This window comes from Mobula birostris, chromosome 29, assembly GCF_030028105.1.
Source record: "Mobula birostris isolate sMobBir1 chromosome 29, sMobBir1.hap1, whole genome shotgun sequence".
Classification (NCBI taxonomy): Eukaryota; Metazoa; Chordata; class Chondrichthyes; order Myliobatiformes; family Myliobatidae; genus Mobula; species Mobula birostris.
Genome location: NC_092398.1, coordinates 6,674,444 through 6,697,029, shown reverse-complemented (window position 1 = coordinate 6,697,029; position 22,586 = coordinate 6,674,444). Strand labels below are relative to the sequence as shown.

The window sequence follows — 22,586 nt, the reverse complement described above, 5'->3', positions numbered from 1 at the left end:
GTTTCTGTCTGCAGGGGACCTACATCTGCTTTTACCAGTCTTTTCCTATTTACATATCTATAAAAGCTTTTACAGTCTGTTTTTATGTTGCCTGCCAGTTTTCTCTCATAATCTTTTTTCCCCTTCCTAATTAAGCCCTTTGTCCTCCTCTGCTGAACTCTGAATTTCTCCCAGTCCTCAGGTGAGCCATTTTCTCTGGCTAATTTGTATGCTTCTTCTTTGGAATTGATACTATCCCTAATTTCTCTTGTCAGCCACGGGTGCACTACCTTCCTTGATTTATTCTTTTGCCAAACTGGGGTGAACATTTGTTGCAGTTCATCCATGCAACCTTTAAATGCTTGCCATTGCATATCCACCGTCAATCCTTTAAGTGTCATTTGCCAGTCTATCTTAGCTAATTCACGTCTCCTACCTTCAAAGTTACCCCTCTTTAAGTTCAGAACCTTTGTTTCTGAATTAACTATGTCAATCTCCATCTTAATGAAGAATTCCACCATATTATGGTCACTCTTACCCAAGGGGCCTCTCGCGACAAGATTGCTAATTAACCCTTCCTCATTGCTCAAAACCCAGTCCAGAATAGCCTGCTGTCTGGTCGGTTCCTCGACATGTTGGTTCAAAAAACCATCCCGCATACATTCCAAGAAATCCTCTTCCTCAGCACCTTTACCAATTTGGTTCACCCAATCTACATGTAGATTGAAGTCACCCATTATAACTGCTGTTCCTTTATTGCACACATTTCTAATTTCCTGTTTAATACCATCTCCGACCTCACTACTACTGTTAGGTGGCCTGTACACAACTCCCACCAGCGTCTTCTGCCCATTAGTGTTACGCAGCTCTACCCATATCGATTCCACATCTTCCCGGCTTATGTCCTTCCTTTCTATTGTGTTAATCTCTTCTTTGACTAGCAACGCCACCCCACCTCCCCTTCCTTCATGTCTATCCCTCCTGAATATTGAATATCCCTGAACGTTGAGCTTCCATCCCTGGTCACCCTGGAGCCATGTCTCTGTGATCCCAACTATATCATAATCATTAATAACAATCTGCACTTTCAATTCATCCACCTTATTACGAATGCTCCTTGCATTGACACACAAAGCCTTCAGGCGCTCTTTTACAACTCTCTTAGCCCTTATACAATTATGCTGAAAAGTGGCCCTTTTTAATGCTTGCCCTGGATTTGTCGGCCTGCCACTTTTACTTTTCTCCATAGTTCTTTTTGTTTCTACCCTCACTTTACACCCCTCTGCCTCTCTGCACTGGTTCCCATCCCCCTGTAGTGAACTAACCTCCTCACGCCTAGCCTCCTTAATTTGATTCCCACCCCCCAACCATTCTAGTTTAAAGTCACCTCAGTAGCCCTAGCTAATCTCCCTGCCAGGATATTGGTCCCCCTAGGATTCAAGTGCAACCCGTCCTTTTTGTACAGGTCATGCCTGCGCCAAAAGAGGTCCCAATGATCCAAAAACTTGAATCCCTGCCCCCTGCTCCAATCCCTCAGCCACGCATTCATCCTCCACCTCATCGCATTCTTACTCTCACTGTCGCGTGGCACAGGCAGTAATCCCGAGATTACTACCTTTGCGGTCCTTTTTCTCAACTCCCTTCCTAGCTCCCTATATTCTCCTTTCAGGACCTCATCCCTTTTCCTACCTATGTCATTGGTACCTATATGTACCACGACCTCTGGCTCCTCACCCTCCCACTTCAGGATATCTTGGACACGATCAGAAATATCCCGGACCCTGGCACCAGGGAGGCAAACTACCATCCGGGTCTCTGGACTGCGTCCACAGAATCGCCTATCTGACCCCCTTACTATCGAGTCCCCTATCACAACTGCCCTCCTCTTCCTTGCCCTACCCTTCTGAGCTACAGGGCCGGACTCTGTGCCGGAGGCACGGCCACTGTCGCTTCTCCCGGGTAAGCTGTCCCCCCCCAACAGTACTCAAACAGGAGTACCGTAACCGGACTGGCTAAACTTGATTGCAAACCTCCGACTTGCCCAAGCAAGCTGTTGGGTTTTAAGGCGTAATTGGGCTTGCACAATAAATGCTGATTTCACCAGCAGTGCCTGCATCACGTAGGCAAATAATGTTTTGTAAAAATGATTTTAAGTCTATGATATTGAATGCCAAGAACTCTTTGACTAATATTTTACTGTGTAATGTTAATTTTGGAAGTTATAGCTCCAAAGGTGAAAACAGTAACTTGAGCAAAGCTGTTGTATTGGAAAACCATCATTCTTTTCAGTACAAATATATTACTTAGTATAGAAGAGTATACCAGAGACCAGGTTGTTCATTTGTGATATATATCAAGGATCAACTTTATTCACAATATCCATTTACATCATTGATTCCCAACACGGGTGGTTTCCTGTCCTAAGGGGGCATTAGGGGAAGTAGAAGTCATTGGGGAGCATTTATGATTCCTTGGGGAGGGGATGGTAAGCGGCACCCTAACTTAAGGCACGAGACCTGGCCAACCGTGTCAACTTGCTGCTGCCATCAACATCCGATAGATATTCCCAGTTTATGTCAATTTTCTATTTTAATTTAGCCTAAATAATGATAGATGAATAAATACAGTGCGATCTCTATGAGTCTGAAGGCGGTGAGGCCTTGAATTCTAATCCTGCTAAGAAACAGAACCTATAGAAAGTACGTCAGTACAATGTTACATACCTGGAGTATAGTTTTATTCCGTTCCCATCAGATCAGTGATGCCCTGTGTGTCTTACCTGTGTAGTTCATCGTCAGTACCTCGCAGCCAAAAACCTCAGCCAGCGACTTTTTTCAAGCATGACTCTTGTAATATCTGCTATCAACAAAATTAAAGCTCATCCATTAAATTGCAAAATATTTCATCAGCTCTGCCAAGATAACAGTGAAGAGTTTGAACGCTTACTTCTTTACACAGAAGTGCGTTGGCTGTCAAAAGGCTGCTGCTTAAAATGTTTCTTTGATCTTTTTGACAATAATGGTTGAATTTTTGCTCAACAAGAGCTTGGGAAACAAAATTGAACTTCTACGTGGAGGTGTGCATACCTAGCTGATCTGTATGACAAAATAAGCATTCTAAATATGAAACAGCAGGGTGAGAATTTCAATTTAATCCAGGCAAAAACTGCAGTGTCTACTTTTATGAGAAAATTGGGAATATATGAGCAAACCATTGGGTGAAGAATGTTCTCACAGTTTCCCTGCATGGAAAGTATGGCACTCTCTTTCACAGGCGGTGATTTGCAAGAGTTCCTCCAGCATTTTGTGTGTGTGTTGCTTTGGAACAGCAGACTTTCTCATGGGTGTATAATCACTTTTAATGATGTTGACCAAGAGAAGTAAATATCTGGGTGCCAGGAGATGTATCCTCGCTTTATTCAAATTAGTGATGAGAGAAAATCTTGCAACTGCTGTTAAGGCCTTAGATTAAGAATCAATCCCACTAAATTCTGGCAATTTAGACGAAGGACCCCTTTGAGAATATGCTTCCCTTATCTGGCAAAAAAAAAGAACTAGAATTACTGAAAGATAATCAGACTTAATTGCTGCAAAAATATCAGTGGTGATCAGCAGAAATATCATACTTTAATAAATCAAAACACTTTGGACAAAAATCTAGAATCTTGACACGGCATTTGAACCGTGAAAATGCTCACTATTTAGATATCTGATTATTTGTGTTGCTTTGAGTCCGCTGGGGGAAAGGAGTGGTCAGGGAGTGGGGGAGATGAGTTCATGCACAGAACCTGTTAATGGCAGCTTAATTTCCATATTTTAGAGCAAGTTATCTACTCTGTAAACACTGTACGCCAGATAAATTGTATGCTGTATGTCATTTTGTCATTAAGTACCTGTATGCTGTTTGATATAATTCCATCACTAGGTCCTGAGCAAGAAGAAACTTCAGGATCTAGTACGGGAAATTGATCCAAATGAGCAACTTGATGAAGACGTTGAGGAAGTAAGCTTTAGTTTCAAACTCATAGCTTTAAAAGTACAAAACCTTCATTCACTGTGTACATTGTGTTTTCTTTAGGCAAAAATTGATACCCATTTCTTCCTTGGATGGCCTATTCTGGGAGAATATTCTTCCCTTCTCGATTGCTCTGTCACAAGACGATGCCATTATTCCCATCATGCAGGGTGGCACCATAGTGTAGCGGTTGGCATAACAGTAATACAGTGATCTGGATTCAGTTCCGCTGCTGTCGGTGGTGTTTGTACATTCTTCCCATGACCACGTGGATTTCCTCTCACTTCCCACAGGCCTACGTGTTCATAGATTAATTGGTCACATGGGTGTGATTGGGCAGCATGACCTCAATGAACTTGAAGTGCCTGATACCATGCCTTATCTCTAAATAAAATACTTGCTACCTATTATGTCGCTGGCGTTTAGGGCAGCAATGACGATTCTCCATCCCTGACAGTGTTCAAGGCTTCTTTTACCGTGTCAGTCGCTTCTTCTTGGTTTGCACTACTGTCAGGCATGCAGTTCTCAGATGGAGACTCAGGAATACCATCACTCTCAAATGTTGAAGGATTCTTCATTGCTGTTTCCGTAACAATTTTGTTTGACCTGTCAGGGTTGTTAGCCCTGAGCTGAACCTAGAGGACCTCTAAGAAAAATAGATATCTTTTCCATTACAGACCTCTTCTCCCTTCCAACTATTATTTAAAAGGCCTTTAAGATTGGAACATATTACTTAATCTCCACATTTTCACCCATTTTGTCATCTCCTTTTACTGATAATTTTGCATTTTCACCTAGGTTTGCTGATCAATATATTCAATTTCTCCATTTTTTTGACTGTTGCATAATCCCTATTCATGTCATTTTGAGCAGCAGATTTTCCGTTGTTGCTCTACAGAGGGCAGTAGAGAATATGTATGCAATAAGAAGTAGTTGGGGCTGGAAAAGGACCAGTGTGTGAATGCACACTGTTAAGCTGTACAAATTCTGAAGGTTCAGTACCTGCTTATATACCGAAGAGAGTTCTGTGTCTGCTGCTCCTGAACATTGCAGAAGTATTTGGTGAGAATGCTGAGAATCTAAACAAGTTCAGCTGTACTATCTCCTGTGTATAGTTTTGATCAGAGTGAGTGAGCCCTGTATTGGTCAGGGTCAACCACAGATGTTGTATCCTAGCTGTCTAGATACGCAAGCCAGGACAGTACAATTTGGAGACAAGCTGTTGCCCATGTAGCAAACTCCCCCTCTCCAAGCATCTGATTGAACCAAAAGGAACGGCGGAGACCGATACAGTTTGGCACCAGGAGTTGCCGGGTCAGCGTTGAACTCAACATAGGACTACCTTAAGGACTCCAGCTCCATATTTTTCCCTCAGGGTTTACTCCTGAAGCCTTCCCCATTAGTGGGTATAGCCACAAGGCAGCAGAGATACCTGTACAAGAGAGACGTGTTACACTCGAACTACAGGGGGACCAATATCCTTTCAGGGAGGTTTGTTAGTGCTATTGGGGAGGCTTTAAACTAGATTTGCAGGGGGATGGGAACCAGAGTGCCAGAGCTGACAGTGTGGCTGGGGTGAAAATAAATGATGTTAAAAGTTCAAGCAAATCCGCTGATAGAAAGGTTGTGAGTGGTGGTAAAAATCTTCTGAGGTGTATATATTTCAATGCTAGGAGTATTGCGGGGAAGGCAGATGAGTTGAGGGCGTGGATTGACACGTGGAATTATGATGTTGTAGCAATTAGTGAAACTTGGCTACAGGAGGGGCAGGACTGGCAGCTTAATATTCCAGGGTTCCGATGTTTCAGATGTGATCCAGGCAGAGGAATGAAAGGTGGGGGAGTAGCGTTGCTTGTTAGGGAAAATATTACAGCAGTGCTCAGGCAGGACAGATTAGAGGGCTTGTCTACTGAGTCCTTATGGGTGGAGCTGAGAAACAGGAAAGGTATGGCCACATTAGTGGGATCGTATTACAGACCACCCAATAGTCAACGAGAATTGGAAGAGCAAATCTGCAGAGAGATAGCAGGCAACTGCAGGAAACATAAAGTTGTGGTGGTAGGGGATTTTAATTTTCCACATATTGATTGGGACTCCCATACTGTTAGGAGTCTAGATGGTTTAGAGTTTGTAAAATGTGTTCAGGGAAGTTTTCTAAATCAGTATATAGAGGGACCAACTAGAGGGGATGCAGTATTGGATCTCCTGTTAGGAAACGAGTTAGGACAAGTGACAGAAGTCTGTGTAGGGGAGCACTTTGGTTCCAGTGATCATAACACCATTAGTTTCAACTTGATCATGGACAAGGATAGATCTGGTCCTGGGGTTGAGGTTCTTAACTGAAAGAAGGCCAAATTTGAAGAAATGAGAAAGGATCTAAAAAGCGTGGATTGGGACAGGTTGTTCTCTGGCAAGGATGTAATTGGTAGGTGGGAAGCCTTCAAAGGAGAAATTTTGAGAGTGCAGAATTTTTATGTTCCTGTCAGGATTAAAGGCAAAGTGAATAGGAATAAGGAACCATGGTTCTCAAGGGATATTGCAACTCTGATAAAGAAGAGGGAGTTGTACGACGTGTATAGGAAGCAGGGAGTGAATAAGGTGCTTCAGGAGTATAAGAAGTGCAAGAAAATACTTAAGAAAGAAATCAGGAGAGCTAAAAGAAGACATGAGGTTGCCTTGGCAGTCAAAGTGAAGGATAATCCAAAGAGCTTTTACAGGTATATTAAGAGCAAAAGGATTGTAAGGGATAAAATTGGTCCTCTTGCAGATCAGAGTGGTCGGCTATGTGCGAAACCAAAGGAAATGGGGGAGATCTTAAATAGGTTTTTTGCGTCTGTATTTACTAAGGAAACTGGCATGAAGTCTATGGAATTAAGGGAAACAAGTAGTGAGATCATGGAAACTGTACAGATCGAAAAGGAGGAGGTCCTTGCTGTCTTGAGGAAAATTAAAGTGGATAAATCCCCGGGACCTGACAGGGTGTTCCCTCGGACCTTGAAGGAGACTAGTGTTGAAATTGCAGGGGCCCTGGCAGAAATATTTAAAATGTCACTGTCTACAGGTGAGGTGCCGGAGGATTGGAGAGTAGCTCATGTTGTTCTGTTGTTTAAAAAAGGATCGAAAAGTAATCTGGGAAATTATAGACCAGTAAGTTTAACGTCGGTGGTAGGTAAGTTATTGGAGGGAGTACTAAGAGACAGAACCTACAAGCATTTGGATAGACAGGGACTTATTAGGGAGAGTCAACATGGCTTTGTACGTGGTAGATCATGTTTGATCAATCTATTGGAGTTTTTCGAGGAGGTTACCAGGAAAGTGGATGAAGGGAAGGCAGTGGATATTGTCTACATGGACTTCAGTAAGGCCTTTGACAAGGTCCCGCATGGGAGGTTAGTTAGGAAAATTCAGTCACTAGGTATACATGGAGAGGTGGTAAATTGGATTAGACATTGGCTCAATGGAAGAAGCCAAAGAGTGGTAGTAGAGAATTGCTTCTCCGAGTGGAGGCTTGTGACTAGTGGTGTGCCACAGAGATCAGTGCTGGGTCCATTGTTATTTGTCATCTATGTCAATGATCTGGATGATAATGTGGTAAATTGGATCAGCAAATTTGCTGATGATACAAAGATTGGAGGTGTAGTAGACAGTGAGGAAGGTTTTCAGAGCCTGCAGAGGGACTTGGACCAGCTGGAAAAATGGCAGATGGAGTTTAATACAGACAAGTGTGAGGTATTGCACGTTGGAAGGACAAACCAAGGTAGAACATACAGGGTTAATGGTAAGGCACTGAGGAGTGCAGTGGAACAGAAAATCTGGGAATACGGATACAAAATTCCCTAAAAGTAGCGTCACAGGTAGATAGGGTCATAAAGAGAGCTTTTGGTACATTGGCATTTATTAATCAAAGTATTGAGTATAAGAGCTGGAATGTTATGATGAGGTTGTATAAGGCATTGGTGAGGCCGAATCTGGAGTATTCAGTTTTGGTCACCAAATTACAGGAAGGATATAAATAAGGTTGAAAGAGTGCAGAGAAGGCTTACAAGGATGTTGCCGGGACTTGAGAAACTCAGTTACAGAGGAAGGTTGAATAGGTTAGGACTTTATTCCCTGGAGCGTAGAAGAATGAGGGGAGATTTGATAGAGGTTTATGAAATTATGATGGGTATGGATAGAGTGAATGCAAGCAGGCTTTTTCCACTGAGACAAGGAGAGAAAAAAACCAGAGGACATGGGTTAAGAGTGGAGGGGGGGGAGTTTAAAGGGAACATTGCGGGGGGGGGGGCTTCTTCACACAGAGAGTGGTGGGAGTATGGAATGAGCTGCCAGATGAGGTGGAAAATGCGGGTTCTTTTTTAACATTTAAGAATAAATTGGACAGATACATGGATGGGAAGTGTATGGAGGGATATAGTCCATGTGCAGGTCAGTGGGACTAGGCAGAAAATGGTTCGGCACAGCCAAGAAGGGTCAAAAGGCCTGTTTCTGTGCTGTAGTTTCTATGGTTCTATATGAGAACAGAGTTTTCCTTCTGGTTGAGCTGCCAAGTGCGGCTGGCAAGCCCCATCTGCCAAAGCAATTTGTTTGAAGGTACAAGTAACCTGCCTTTTGCCCCTTCTCCTATCAGTAGGAACAGTTCTGCTGGGCTTATTAGCTAAACCACACATGAAGGCCTGGAGCTGGTCTTGATCTTGGAGCTATTTGAGATGCACACCATTGGGAGCATTTAATAGGTAGTGGGAGCTTATCCCCATGACAAACCCCAGCTATAACAACCTTAAGGAACCTTTGATAGGAAAGGCATGGTTAAACTAGAAAGTGTGCCAAAAAGATTTATGATGATGTCGGCAGGATTGGGGGGCCGGAGTTGTAGGGAGAGGTTGGCCAGGCTAGCTCTTTATTCCTTGGAACATGGGAGAATGAGGGCAACCTTATAAAAATGTTTAAGATTATGAGAGGCATAGATAATGTGAATGGTGACAGTGTTTCTTCAGGGTTCCTGTACGGTACATAGATATAGGCTGAGGGGGAAGTGATTTAAAATGGTCATGAAGGACAACTTTTTCACGCAGAGGTTGGTGAGTGTACAGATCAAGCTGCCAGAGGAAATGGCTGAAGCAATTGTTATTTAAGAAGCACATGGACTCATTGAACTGAAGGGCCTGTATCCTTGACTCTATATGCCATAATCAGTTGATTCAGGACAGTCAGGCCTAAGAATCCTGCAAAATTCTCTAAACCAGAGGTTCCCAACCTGGGGTCCGTGGATCCCTCAGTTCATGGTAAGGCTCCATGGCATTAAAAAGGGTTGGGAACCCCTGCTCTGAGCTGTTCAAATGTGATGTGTCTGACAGTGTTAGATTGAAAAGTTGTTTCTCTTTTTAAAAACCTCCACACTAGAGGGAGCTGATACCTATTTTTATATATGTGTTTGTACTATAGTAGCGATGCCAATGTGTATTGTAAGATTACGGGGTGATTTTTTAAAAATTTGTCCTTGCTACTGCTGAATAGAGCTGTGTAATCTTGCTGTAAACATTTGGGAATAATTAAGTGAATTGCAGTTTTATCTTTATTAGTAATATTGGCATGTAACCCCTCAGAAGGTGCAATTCACAATCTAAAAAGATATGATCAGGAGCTCCGCCATTCGATCATGGCTAATTTATTTTCCCTCTCAACTTCATTCTCGTGCCTCCTCTTTGATGCCTTTCCTAATCAAGAACATAATCAATCTCCACTTTTCATATATTCAATGATGTGGTCTCCACAGCCACCTGTGGCCATGAATACCACAGATTGAGCACCTTCTGGCTAAAGGAATTTCTTCTCATCTCTGTTCTAAAGGGATGTCCTTGTGGTCCTCTAGTCCAAGACTCTCCCACTACTGCAAATATCCTCTGCAATCTACCTAGACCTTGTGTGGCTGATCTAATCTTACAATTGCATGGTTGGTTTGAGTTGCTGTCCGATCTTAGCAATCCCTTTGCAAACATTTCGTCACCATATGAGGAGACGTCATCGGGAGCTGGACTCCCTAAGGCAGCTCAATGCTGACTGGCAACTCCTGCGTTGCTTCTGGTACCAAACTGTATTGGTGTCTGCTGTTCCTTTAGATTCATCAGATGCGTGGATGGGGGAGCTTACTACATGGGCAACAGCTTGCTGTCCATATTGTACTGCCCAGGCTTGGGTATCTAAACATCTAGTATACAATATCCATGGTCCTTGCAAATATAAATAAATAGCAATAAATAACAAGAACGTGAAATAACAAGATAAAGAGTTTTTAAAGTGAGAATCATTGGATGTGGGAACATCACAATAGATGAGTGTAGTTATCCCCATTTGTTCAAGAGCCTGATGGTTGAGGGGTAGTAACTGTTTTTGAACCTGGTGATGCGAGTCCTGAGGCTCTCGCACCCTCTACCTGAAGGCAGCAATGAGAAATGGGCATGAGCTGGGTGATGGAGATGTCTGATGGTGGATGCTGCTTTCCTATGACAGTGTTTCATGTAGATGCATTATACTGTTAATGAAAGAGCCTTTAATCCATGTTTTTCTTTCCCTTTTCAATACAGATGCTTTTGCAGATTGCTGATGATTTTATCGAAAGTGTGGTGAGCGCTGCTTGTCAATTAGCACGTCACCGGAAGTCAAACACACTGGAAGTCAAGGATGTTCAGTTGCATCTAGGTATGTTTTGCATTAGTGCTTTTATCATAAACATGTCAGCACATGCAAATGGTTGCACAAGAAGGAAAAGATTTCATAAAATATTTGGCCCAACTCTCCTCAGCCAATCAAAGCTTTGGATATGTGGTCAACAGATGTAAAAAAACACACATTGGGGCTGCACGGTAGTGTAGTGTTTAGTACAACGCTTTACAATACCAGTGACTGTGGTTCAATTCCCGTCACTGCCTGTAAGGGGTTTGTACATTCTCCTCGTTTTTATGTGGGTTTCCTCTGGGTGCTCTGGTTTCCTCCCACAGTCCAAAGACATACTGGTTGGTAAATTAATTAGTCATTGTAAATTGTCCTGTGATTGGGCTGGGGTTAAATTGGGGGATTGCTAGGTGGTGCGGCACAGAAGGACCTATTCCACGGTGTCTCGCAATAATAATAATCAAATGCTGAAGGAACTTAGCAGGTCAGGCAGCATCTATAGAGGGAAGTAAACAGTTGATGTTTTGGGCCAAGTCCCTTCATTTATTCCCAAAGAGTCGACTGTTTATTCCTCTCCATAGATGCTACCTGACCTGCTGAGTTCCTCGACCATTCGGTGTGTGTTGCTTAAGGTTTCCAGTATCTGCAGAATCTCTTGTTTCTTGGGGTACAAATTAGTGTTTTCCTGAAAATGGCAGCACACATACAGCAGACAGGGTAGTGGTAAGGCATGCGGCATGTTTGGTTAGGGTGGCAAGGTAGTGTAGCAGTTAGCATAACCCCATTGCAGTACCAGCAACCCAGGTTCGATTCCTGCCACTGTCTGTAAGGAGTCTTTACATTCTCCCCGTGACCGCATGGGTTTCCTCCGGGTGCTTCGGTTTCCTCCCACAGGCCAAAGACGTATAGATTGTTAAGTTAATTGGTCATATGGTTGTAATTAGGCTTGTTGGGCCAGAAGGGCCTGTTACTGTGTTGTATCTTTAAATGAACGTAAAGAGTTGTGACATCACATTACAGCTGTATATGACATTGGTGAGACCACACCTGGAATATTGTGTGCAGTTCTGGGAACCAAAGCTAGAGAAATTGCAGATAAGATTCATAAGGATGTTGACTTGAAGGCACTGGAACTGTTTTCTTTGAACTCCATGGGGCGGCACGGTAGCGTAGTGGTTAGCATGACGATTCACAGCACAGGCGACCAGGGTTCAATACCAGCTGTTGCCCGTTGTATGTTCTCCCCATGACTGTGGGTTTCTTCCAGCGTACTCTCACAATCCAAAGATGTATAGATTTCCAGAATCGTCAAGAGTATTGTGTGTTGGATCTGTGGTCACTGTTGCAGTTTAGGAAATATAATGAGCTATTTATCTGCAAAGATATTAATATAATAATGACCAGGCAATTTACTTATGGCATTCCTTTTTATAGTTACCTGAAGCATAACTTCCAAGATGGATAGTTATCAGGTCATCAGACATGGTAACCATCGAGATGGTAACAATTACTAGGGATGGGCAATAAATGGCGGCTTAGCTGGTGACACCCACATCCTGTAAATTAATAAGTAATTTTTTAGAAAATAGAATGTAGTGTTTTGTCTCAGCAATTCCATTTGAGAATGCAAGGAAGGTGTAGCGTGTTTGTTGTTCCTTTCTGTACATCGGGCAACAACCTTGCCGTTTCCTTAACATTTGTTTGTTTTTTACGAGGATGAGTTGCTAGCTCGACACTCCAAGCATGCAAGGTGGCGCCCAGATTCGAACCTGGGACCATTGAACTATCTGCCTTGAAATCCGACGCAAATGCCACTACATCACCAGTTGGCACATAGCATGATTTTCATTTCTAGCGCCTGGGATCCAAGGACACAGCCTCAGAGTAAAGGAACATCCCTTCAAAGTTGAGATGAAGAGGAATTTCTTCACCCAGAGAGCCTGTGAACTTGTGGACTTCATTGCCACAGAGGGCTATGGAGGCCAAATCATTAAGTGTATTTATGGTAGAGATTGTTAATTTTTTGATTAGAAGGGAAGTTAAGAGTTATAGGAAGAAAGTGGAAGAATGGGGTTCCTTTGTGTCTGGAGTCAGAGACCAAATAGGAAAAAGAAATTTCCTTCCACAAAGACACCAGAAGAGCAATTATTTCAATCCACTGGTTTCAAAACCACCACTAACAATTGTTTTTATTCCAAATTCATTTAATTAGCCAATTTAAGTTCCACATTTATTGTGGTGGAATCTAAACTTGTGTCTCTATCTGTACCATCCAGCTCTCCTAACCGCTTATGTAACTGTACCATGATGTTGAGTTCAATTCTCAGTGTGACCCCTTAGAATTACTGATAGTTCATTATTTGGGGTGGGGTAACACTCTAATGTTGTGTAGACTTCTTAATGACGTTGATGTACAAGTCCATAATACATGGGAGCAGAATTAGGGCAGTCTGCTCCACCAGTTCATCATGGCTGATTTATTATCCCTCTCGACCCCATTTTCCTGCCTTCTCCCCGTAACCTTTGCCATCCTGACTACAGTAATCAAGAACCTATCAACCTCCACTTTAAATATACCCAATGATTTGGCCTCCACAGGTGTCTGTCACTATGAATTCCACAGATTCACTATTCTCTAGCAAAAGAAATTCCTCCTCACCTCCGTTCTAAATGGACGTCCCTCTATTCTGAAGCTGTGTCCTCTGGTGTTGGACTCCTCCACCATAGGAAGCATCATCTCCACATCCACTCTTTTGAGACCTTTCAACTTTCGATAGGTTTCATTGAGATCTCCCCTCATTCTTCTGAATTCCAGTGAGTAGAAGCCCAAAGCCATCCTCAAATGACGTGTCTTGCAATCTCTGAATCATTTTCACGAACCTTCTCCTGTTTCAGCACATCCTTTCCTAGATAAAGGGCCCAAAACTGTTCACCATACTCCAAGTGAAACCTCACCAGTGCCTTATAAAGTCTCAACATTACATTCTTGCTTTTATAAAGTTGTTATACTTAATCTCAGGAATTGTTAACCAATGTGATTTTCAAGTGATATTAACCAATAATTTTATTTTGGAGATTTTTTAAAAATGGTGTTCAGTTTGCATGCAGTTGTAATGATTGTGGATATTTGAATTTTTGCATGTTCTATTTTAAACAGAACGTCAGTGGAATATGTGGATACCAGGATTTGGTTCAGATGAAATTAGGCCGTATAAGAAGGCCTGCACAACAGAAGCTCATAAACAGGTTGGATATTTAATTTCTTTAAAAATATATTTTAAAACTGAGGTAAAATTGTAATAAAATTATTTAAAATCTAATAAAGTGTATAAGCAATTGACCTTTCTCATAAGCCACCTGTCGATCTGATGCTCAAAGGCCTGGGTTGAGTGGATGCAGAGAGAGGGGATGTTTCCAGTAGTGGAAGAGTCAAAACAGAGGCCACAGCCTCGGAATAGAAGGGCGTCCCTTTAGAACTGAGATGAAGAAGGATTTCTTGAACCAGATGTTGGTGAATCTCTGGAATTTGTTGCCTCAGATGTTCTGGAGGCCAAGTCATTGGGTATATTTAGGGCGAAGACTGGTAAAGCGGTTAAAGGTTATCAGGCGAAAGAAACAAAGAAAACCTACAGCACAATACAGGTCCTTCGGCCCACAAAGCTGTGCCGAACATGTCCCTCCCTTAGAAATTGCTAGGCTTACCCATAGCCCTCTATTTTTCTAAGCTCCAAGTACCTATCCAAAAGTCTCTTAAAAGACCCTATCGTATCCACCTCCACTACCGTTGCAGGCAGCCCATTCCACACACTCACCACTCTCTGTGTGTAAAAAAAAAACCTACCCTGACATCTCCTCTGTACCTACTCCCCAGCACCTTAAACCTGTGTCCTCTTATGGCAGCCCTGGGAAAAAGCCTCTGACTATCCACACGATCAGTGCCCCTCATCATCTTACACACCTCTATCAGTCACCCCTCATCCTTCATCGCTCCAAGGAGAAAAGGCCAAGTTCACTCAAGGCGACAGAGTGGTGGTTAAAAAAATTGGTCATGGCTTGATGGGCTGAATGGCTTGATTCTTTTTATTTATTCATTGAGATACAGCGCAGAATAGGCCCTTCTGGCTCTTCGAGCCGCACCGCCCAGCAACCCCAAATTTAACCGTAGCCTAGTCACAGGACAATTTACAATGACTAATTAACCTGCCAACTGGTACACAGAAAACCCTGGACAAACTCAGCAGGTCAGGCAGGAAAAGAGTAAACAGTCGATGTTTTGAGCTGAGACCCTTCATCAGGACTGAGAAGGAAGGGGGAAGACATCAGAATAAAAAGGGGGAAGGGGGTTGGAAGGAGGATAGCTGGATGGTGCTCGGTGAAGCCAGGTGGGTTGGAAAGGTAAAGGGCTGGAGAATAAAGAATCTGATAAGAGAGGAGAGTGAAATAGGAGAAAGGGAAGGAGGAGGGAACCCAGGAGGAACCAACCAGTACGTGTTTTTGGACTGTGGGAGGAAACCCTCCTGGTCATGGGGAGAACGTACAAACTCCTTACAGGCAGCAGTGGGAATTGAACCTGGGTCGCTAGTACTGTAAAGTGTTGTGCTAACCACTACACTATTCTGCCACTTACGGGTTTGTGCCACTTTCAGCATAATTAGACTTTTTTATTCTTGCCCCACCCACAATGAATTTCTTCTTTGGAGTGTCTGTGAAGCTAGAACAGATCTTTGCCCTTCTATAGAGCTCTATTCTGACACTAAAATTTATAGAAATGTTTAAAATTTTGAGATGGCCTTATAGAAATGCCAAATGTAATGAGAGGCATCGATAATAAGATGGACAAAAGCAGTCTTTTCCCTAGGGAAGGGAAGTCCATAACTGAGATTTTAGGATGAGGAAGATTAAAAGTGGAACTGAGGGGCAACTCTTTTCACGCAGAGGGTGGTGAGTATATGGAATGAGCTGCCAGAGGAAGTGGTTGAGGCAGGTACAATAGTGTCATTAAAGAAGCTCTTGGTTAGGTACATGAAGGAGCAAGGCTTAGAGAGATGTAGGTGGGAACTGCAGTTTGGGTGGACTTGTTGAGCCAAAAGGCCTACAGTACTGTACAAATGTCTTGGGCACATATATATAGCTAGGGTGCCTAGTACAGTATTTGACAGCGTGGAGTGGAAAGCGAGTTTGTAGGTCTGGCAGGAGCAAAGGATGTTGGAAATGGCAAGGGTGGAGTGCCACGGGAAGGGTGTGAGACAGGTGGCAGAGAAGGAGAGCCAGTGGTGGGGGGGGGGGGGGGAGGCGGGGTGGCACGGGTGCAGATGTAGATACACCCAGCCCTGAGACACCAGGAAAGGTCATTTCATTCCAAACAATTGGTTTATTGATCATTACAGAACGTCTCTCTGGTTCTTCCCAGTCCCTCCGCTCTCCCTTCCCCTTTTCCCAACCATGATTCCCCTCTCCCTGCCCTCTTCCCACTCTCAGTCCACAGTAGAGGCCCAATCAGGTTTATCATCACTCACATGTGACATGAAATTCATTTTTTGTGGCAGCAGTACAGTGCAATACATAAAATTACTACAGTACCATGCAAAAGTCTTAGAGACTCTCACTCTATTTATGTGTCTAAGATTTTTGCACAGTCTGTATGTCATAAAATTTATTTTTTTTGGCAGTAATAGTACAGTGGAATACATAAAATCACTGCAGAACTGTGCAAGAGTCTTAGGGACCCTAGCGATATGTATCTGCCCAAGACTTTTGCACAGTACTGTATATTCTGGTGTATTGCTCTCTGATTCTGTTTGATAATCAACACAATGGTCAAGTAAATTCATCACCTTTAACAGTTACTAAAGTTGTTATATGTTCCTTTTGTTTTTGAACTTGTCTGAAGATTATAGTTACCATTAATTTCATTTATTTGAACATTTGAACTCCATTAATTGGAGCAGCACGGTAGCGTAGTGGTCAGCACAAAGCTTTATGCTACAGGCGACCTGGGTTCAATTCCCGCCTCTGTCTGTAAAGAGTCTGTACGTTCTCCCTGTGACCACGTAGGTTTCCTCAGGGGGCTCTGGTTTCCTCCCACAGTCCAAAGACCTACCGGTTGGTAGGTTAATCAGTCATTGTAAATTGTCCCGTGATTAGACTAGGGTGAAATTGGGGGATTGCTGGGTGGTGTAGCTCAAGGGGCCTATTCTGCGCTGTATCGCAATAAATTAATTCTACCTGTCGAATTAGTGCCAACAGTTATCTTAGTATAGGGTTGTTTTGTTGCCCTGGGAATTAATTCTATTAATAGCACAGGGCATGCTAATTTTAAAATAGTTCATACATAGAAACAGGGAAAGGTAGGACATAGGAGCAGGCATAGGTAAGCCAGCTGTACGACACTGTTCAGTTTGGCTCATCGTACTGAACATTGTCACAGGTGAGGAACTACTGAAACCCGAAAATACTGAGCCCAGCCTCTTTCAGTTCATTTACAATTTCCTTGATAATTGTAAGGTCAGAATAGATATGTAGGGAATACAGGCCCTCACCATAGACTTCAGCTACAGTGCGGGTCAGAAGCTGAAAAGTGGTTCAACCCCTGTCATGCCAATGCCATTCCACCATCTACAATGCACACCAGGTGATTATAGGCAGAAAGGTTCGATTGCAACACTTAAGAGACGTTTGGATACGTATACAAACAGAGGTAGCTTGGTCCATATACCCGCAATGAAATTAGCCAACTGACTGGCAGTGTATCATTGGCAGTAAATTCTTACCCATTCCTCAATGCATAGACCTTGGAGGACTTGTTCAAGTAATAATTTCACAAACCTTTAATGGACAGAGGAAATAGGGCACGTTGCCTTGTTTTATTTTTGGGAACAAACTTATTCTAATATCTTCATCGAACTGCGTCAATTTCAGTTTCAGAAATTACACTTCTGGATGGTATGTTTTCACAAATGTAAAAAAAATCATATCTTTGCTTGACCACGCACTTTTCTTTCTTACAGAGAATGGCACTAATACGCAAAACAACCAAAAAATAAAGCTTGGATGAAGAGATAATTTCTACAGCAAGGTTCTGGACATCACAATACATTCTCAGGCTTAACCCTCCCCCCTCCCCGAACCCCCAAATTCCGTCAAGGAACCTGGAACAGCTGACGGTGTGTTTATTGTGAAAATGAACCAAAATGACGTGACTTCGTACCTGTAACCAACACACTGTAAGAAACTCGTTCGGTGCTTGACTCTCCATCCGAATACAAACTTTAAGGACTTGTACAAAGCGAATGGTGTGTGTGCGCGTGTGTGAAACTGTGCCGTTTCTTTGTTGATTAATGGTAGCGTGATCTATTGGGACTTGGTGGAGTGTTAAGTAGTTGGTTTTCATATCTTTGTATAGAGGAAATGTTGACCATTTTTGCCAATAAAATATTACTCAACTTGAGTGAAAGTAATACGTTTATAACCCATGCTGTTAAAATCCTACTGCTGCCAGGGTGATTGTGGAAAAACTCTCCAATATTGCTTGTAGGATGAGGTTTCTTTTATAATTTACTTTTACTTTATAATTTTAAAAATCTGTCCCTGTAATGGCTCTTAGTCATTCTCTCCTTTATTAATGAGATACAGCACAGTAACAGGCCCTTCGGCCCAACTGTCCTGTGCTGCCCAGTTACACCAATGTTTCCGAGGGTTGGGGAGTCCAAGGCCAGAGCACACATCCTCAGAATAGGGTGCTGTCCTTTTAGAATGGAGATGAGGAGGAATTTCTTTAGCCGGACAGTGATGAATCTGTGGAATTCATTGTTACAGGTGATTGTGGGGGGCCAAGTCATTAGGTATATTTAGGGCAGAGATTGATACAGCAAGAAGGCGGGAGATTGGGGCTGAGAGGGAAAATGGGTCAGCCATGATGAAATGGCTCGAGGGGCCGAGGGGCCGAGTGGCCTAATTCTGCTCCTATATCTTTTCTTTGGAATGTGAGGAAACCGGAGCACTTGGAAGAACTGCACAGTCACGGGGAGAACGTACAAACTCCTTATAGAGAACAGCAGGAATTGAACCCAGGTCGCTGATGCGGTAATAGCTTTATGCTTACCACAATACAACTGTGCTGTCCCAAAGGGACACGATTCCTAGTCTTGCTGGGTTTTCTTATCTAGGACTTGCCCTATTAATTTTCTGTATGAATATTACCACCCTTAATTATAACACTAACCTGAATTGTGCTCAGTGCTATTGATCTGTAATTAACTGGTTACAATTTAATCCACTGATTTCTCCCTTCAGCTTTTCCCCACAGGCTAGATGTAGACAATTACTGCCTTCTTCAACTATCTTTGATTTGGCAGAGGGAAGGCTCGTACCCAATAATTACCATAGCACACACATTAAGCTGCTCAAAAAAATCCACAAGGACTTTAATGTTTCAAAGAAAAATTTATTATCAAAGTATATACATGTCACCACATACAACCCTGAGATTCATTATCCTGTGGGCATACTCAGTAAATCTATAGAATAGTAACTATAACAGGATCAATGAAAGATCAACCAGAGTGCAGAAGACAACAAACTCTGCAAATGCAAATATAAATAAATAGCAATAAATAATGAGAACGTGAGATAATAGATAGAGTTCTTAAAGTGAGATTATTTGTTGTGGGAACATCTCAATGCATGGGGAAGTGAATGTAGTTATGCCCATTTGTTCAAGGGCCTGATGGTTGTGCGGTAGTAACTGTTCTTGAACTTGGTAGTACAAGTCCTGAGGTTTTTGTGGCAGTACCTGAAGGCAGCAGCGAGATAAAAGCATGGCCTGGGCGGTGAGGATCTCTGATGACGGATGCTGCTTTCCTACAACGGCGCAGTGGTTGGGAGGGCTTTAACCATAGTGTACTGAGCTGAATTCACTACCTTTTGTAGGACTTTTTGTTCAAGGGCATCAGTGTTTCCATACCAGACCATGACACAGCCACTCAATACACTCTCCACTACACAGCTATAGAAGTTTGTCAAAAGTTTTAGATGTCACACCGAATCTCTGTAGACTCCTAAGGAAGCCAGCCTGAGCCCCCAAATCCTCAAGACTTTCTCCAGGGGCACCACTGAGAGCATCCTGACTGGCTGTATCATTGCCTGGTACGGGAATTGCACCGACCTTGATCGCTGGGCACTGCAGAGTGTGGTGCGGACAGCCCAGTTCATCTGTAGATATGCACTTCCCTTCGTTGAGGACATTTACAGCAGCAGGTGCATAAAGAAGGCCTGGAGGACCATCAAGGGTCACCAGTCACCCCAACCATAAACTGCTTCAGTCTGGCACAGCATCAAAACCAGGACCAACAAGCCACGGGACAACTTCTTTGTACAGGCTATTAGTCTTATAACTTAACATCTGTACATTGCAATGGAGTCATTACGCAAAGATTTTTACTCCCTCACGTTGTGGGATGGATGTAAGATTTAAATAAATGCAAAGTAGAGGCGCTGCTGTGCTTTCTTTGCAATGTTACTTGCGTGCTGGTTCCAAGGCAGGTCCTCTGAAATACTAACAACTAGGAATTAAAGTTGCTAACCCTCTCCACCTCTGATCCTTCGATGAGGTCTGGCTCGTGGACCTCCGGTTTCTAAGAGCTTATTGGAGCTTAGAATTATACAGATTAATTTATCGTTGAAACAACCCGTGAAATGCATTGTTTACAGAATGACCAGCACTCCCAAGAAGGCAGCCAGCAAGTGTCGGTGCCAACATAGCATACCCACCATGCTAGCAGAGCACAAGATATCAACAACAGCAAAACAAGCCCCATTCCTCTCTCCCTATCACCCACCCATGCACATACACTCCTGTAACCCTAGGACTGGACATCTTTAACCGCCAGCCACCAGCGGGATTTGTTGATTCACAGACATTGAGCCTTTGACTTCCCTCAGCCCTCGAGCCACGATGACTCAGAGCAAGACCTCTGCAAACCCATCCCCATTTATTTCCTTTCAGCAAATTCTATTGCCTCATTTACAAGACAAGTCAATGCCACTTCTCTGTGCTTGGAATTTAGCAGCAGTAGCAACAGATTAGACGGAGTCATAGAAATCTACAGCACAGTAACACGCCCCTTGGCCCATCTAGTCTGTGCCGAACCATTTAAACTGCCTATTCTCGTCAACCTGCACCTGCCTAGCTCTCCGTACCCCTACCATCCATGTACCGATCCAAACTTCTCTTAACCGTTGAAATTCAGCTTGCACGCATCACTTGTGCTGGCAGCTCGTTCCATACTTTCACCACCCTCTATTTCCCCTCATGTGCCCTTAAATATTTCACCTTTCACCCTGAGCCCATGACCTCTAGTTGTAGCCCCACACAACGTCAGTGGAAAAAGCCTGCTTGCATTTACCCTATCTATACCCCTCATAATTTTGCATACCTCTATCAAATCTCCCCTCAGTTTTCTACATTCTACCTGTTCAATCTTTCCTTGTAATTCCGGTCTCCCTAGTCCCGTCAACATCCATGTAAATTTTCTCTGTACTCTTTAACATCTTTCCTGTAGGTAGGTGACCAACACTGCATTCAATACTCCAAATTAGGCATCACCAACATCTTCAACATAACATCCCATCCCATCTTCACATCCATGCCCATTTTCTAGACTAATTAGTAGTACAGCTCTTCAGAGTGAGGGCAAAGCTAAAGTGATTAGTCTGGTCCAGGTCTCCAAGTTTAGGAGAACAAGCCAATCGCTTTGACAACGTGGATCCCAAACAGGCTTGGAGATAGATGCTGGTTAAAACCAAGGCTTCAGGAGCATTAGCATATGGAGTCCTTCACTCAAGGGTATAAAGCCAGAGGCTTTTTGAACCAGAGATCAGTACAGTAGTGTAGCAGTTATGTTAGTGCAATGCTTTACCAGAGCAACAGCGATCACCGAACAGGATTCTATTCCCGCTGTTTGTGAGGAGCGTGTACGTTCTCCCAGTGACCGCTTGGGTTTCCTTCAGCTGTCCTGGTTTCCTGCCACACTCCAAAGACTTGCGGTTACTACACCGTGGGCATGCTAGGTTGATGACTCTTGCAGGCTGCAGAGTCCTTCAATTGTGCTGGTCATCAGTGTATTTCAATGTAGGTTTTTATAAGACAGGAGCAGAATTAGGCTATTTGGCCCCCACCAAGCCTGCTCCAACACTCGATTGTGGCTGATTTATTTTCCCTCCAACCCCATTCTCCTGCTTTTTCCCATACCCTTTGAAGCCTTTGCTAATCAAATGTCTTATCAACCTCTACTTTAAATATCACCGGTGACTTGGTCTCCATAGCCGTCTATGGCAATTAATCCCACAGATTCCATGCCCTCTGGCTAAAGAAATTCCTTCTTTTCTCTTCAAAATAGAGGCAGTTTCTTTGTTGGATCGTTACTAGATGAATGCACTATTGCCATCATTATGTGCCGTGTCGTATTTCATGGGCGATTGTGATCTTTGACCGTGATTGTTCTTGGCAAATTTTTCTACAGAAGTGGCTTCCCATTGCCTTCTTCTGGGCAGTGTCTTTACCATACGGGTGACCCCAGCCATTATCAATACACTTCAGAGATTGTCTACCTGGCATCAGTGGTCGCATAACCAGGACTTGCGATGTGCATCAACTGCTCATGTGAACATCCACCACCTGCTCTCCGATGGCATCATGTGACCCTGATCATGGTGGGTCGGGGGGGGGGGTGGAGAGATTAGCAGGTGCTACACCTTGCCTAAGGGTGACCTGCAGGCTAGCGGAGGGAAGGAGCACTTTACCATTCCTTTGGTAGAGACACATCTCCAATCCATCACCCAAATATAGGTTTTAGGAATGTCAATTAGGAAGTCGTAAATCCAAACATCAGGCTTCATGTTCAACTCAACAGACCATTGACATGCTG

The 22,586-nt window shown here is 43.3% G+C and overlaps 1 protein-coding gene across 4 annotated transcripts in view; it reads left to right on the top strand.

The window, feature by feature from the left end:
- The window catches only part of taf12 (TAF12 RNA polymerase II, TATA box binding protein (TBP)-associated factor), a 52,901-nt gene extending 34,792 nt beyond the window's left edge, over window positions 1–18,109 (top strand). For 3 of the 4 annotated variants that reach the window (XM_072246412.1, XM_072246410.1, XM_072246409.1), the window contains 4 exons: window positions 3,904–3,981; window positions 10,575–10,689; window positions 13,820–13,908; window positions 17,670–18,109. In XM_072246412.1, coding sequence (XP_072102513.1) covers window positions 3,904–3,981; window positions 10,575–10,689; window positions 13,820–13,908; window positions 17,670–17,705 — 318 coding nt within the window. In that variant the 3' untranslated portion in view covers window positions 17,706–18,109. The remainder of the gene's footprint in view (window positions 1–3,903; window positions 3,982–10,574; window positions 10,690–13,819; window positions 13,909–17,669) is intronic. The other variant, XM_072246411.1, reaches the window with a different exon arrangement.
- The last annotated feature ends 4,477 nt before the right edge of the window (window positions 18,110–22,586 follow it).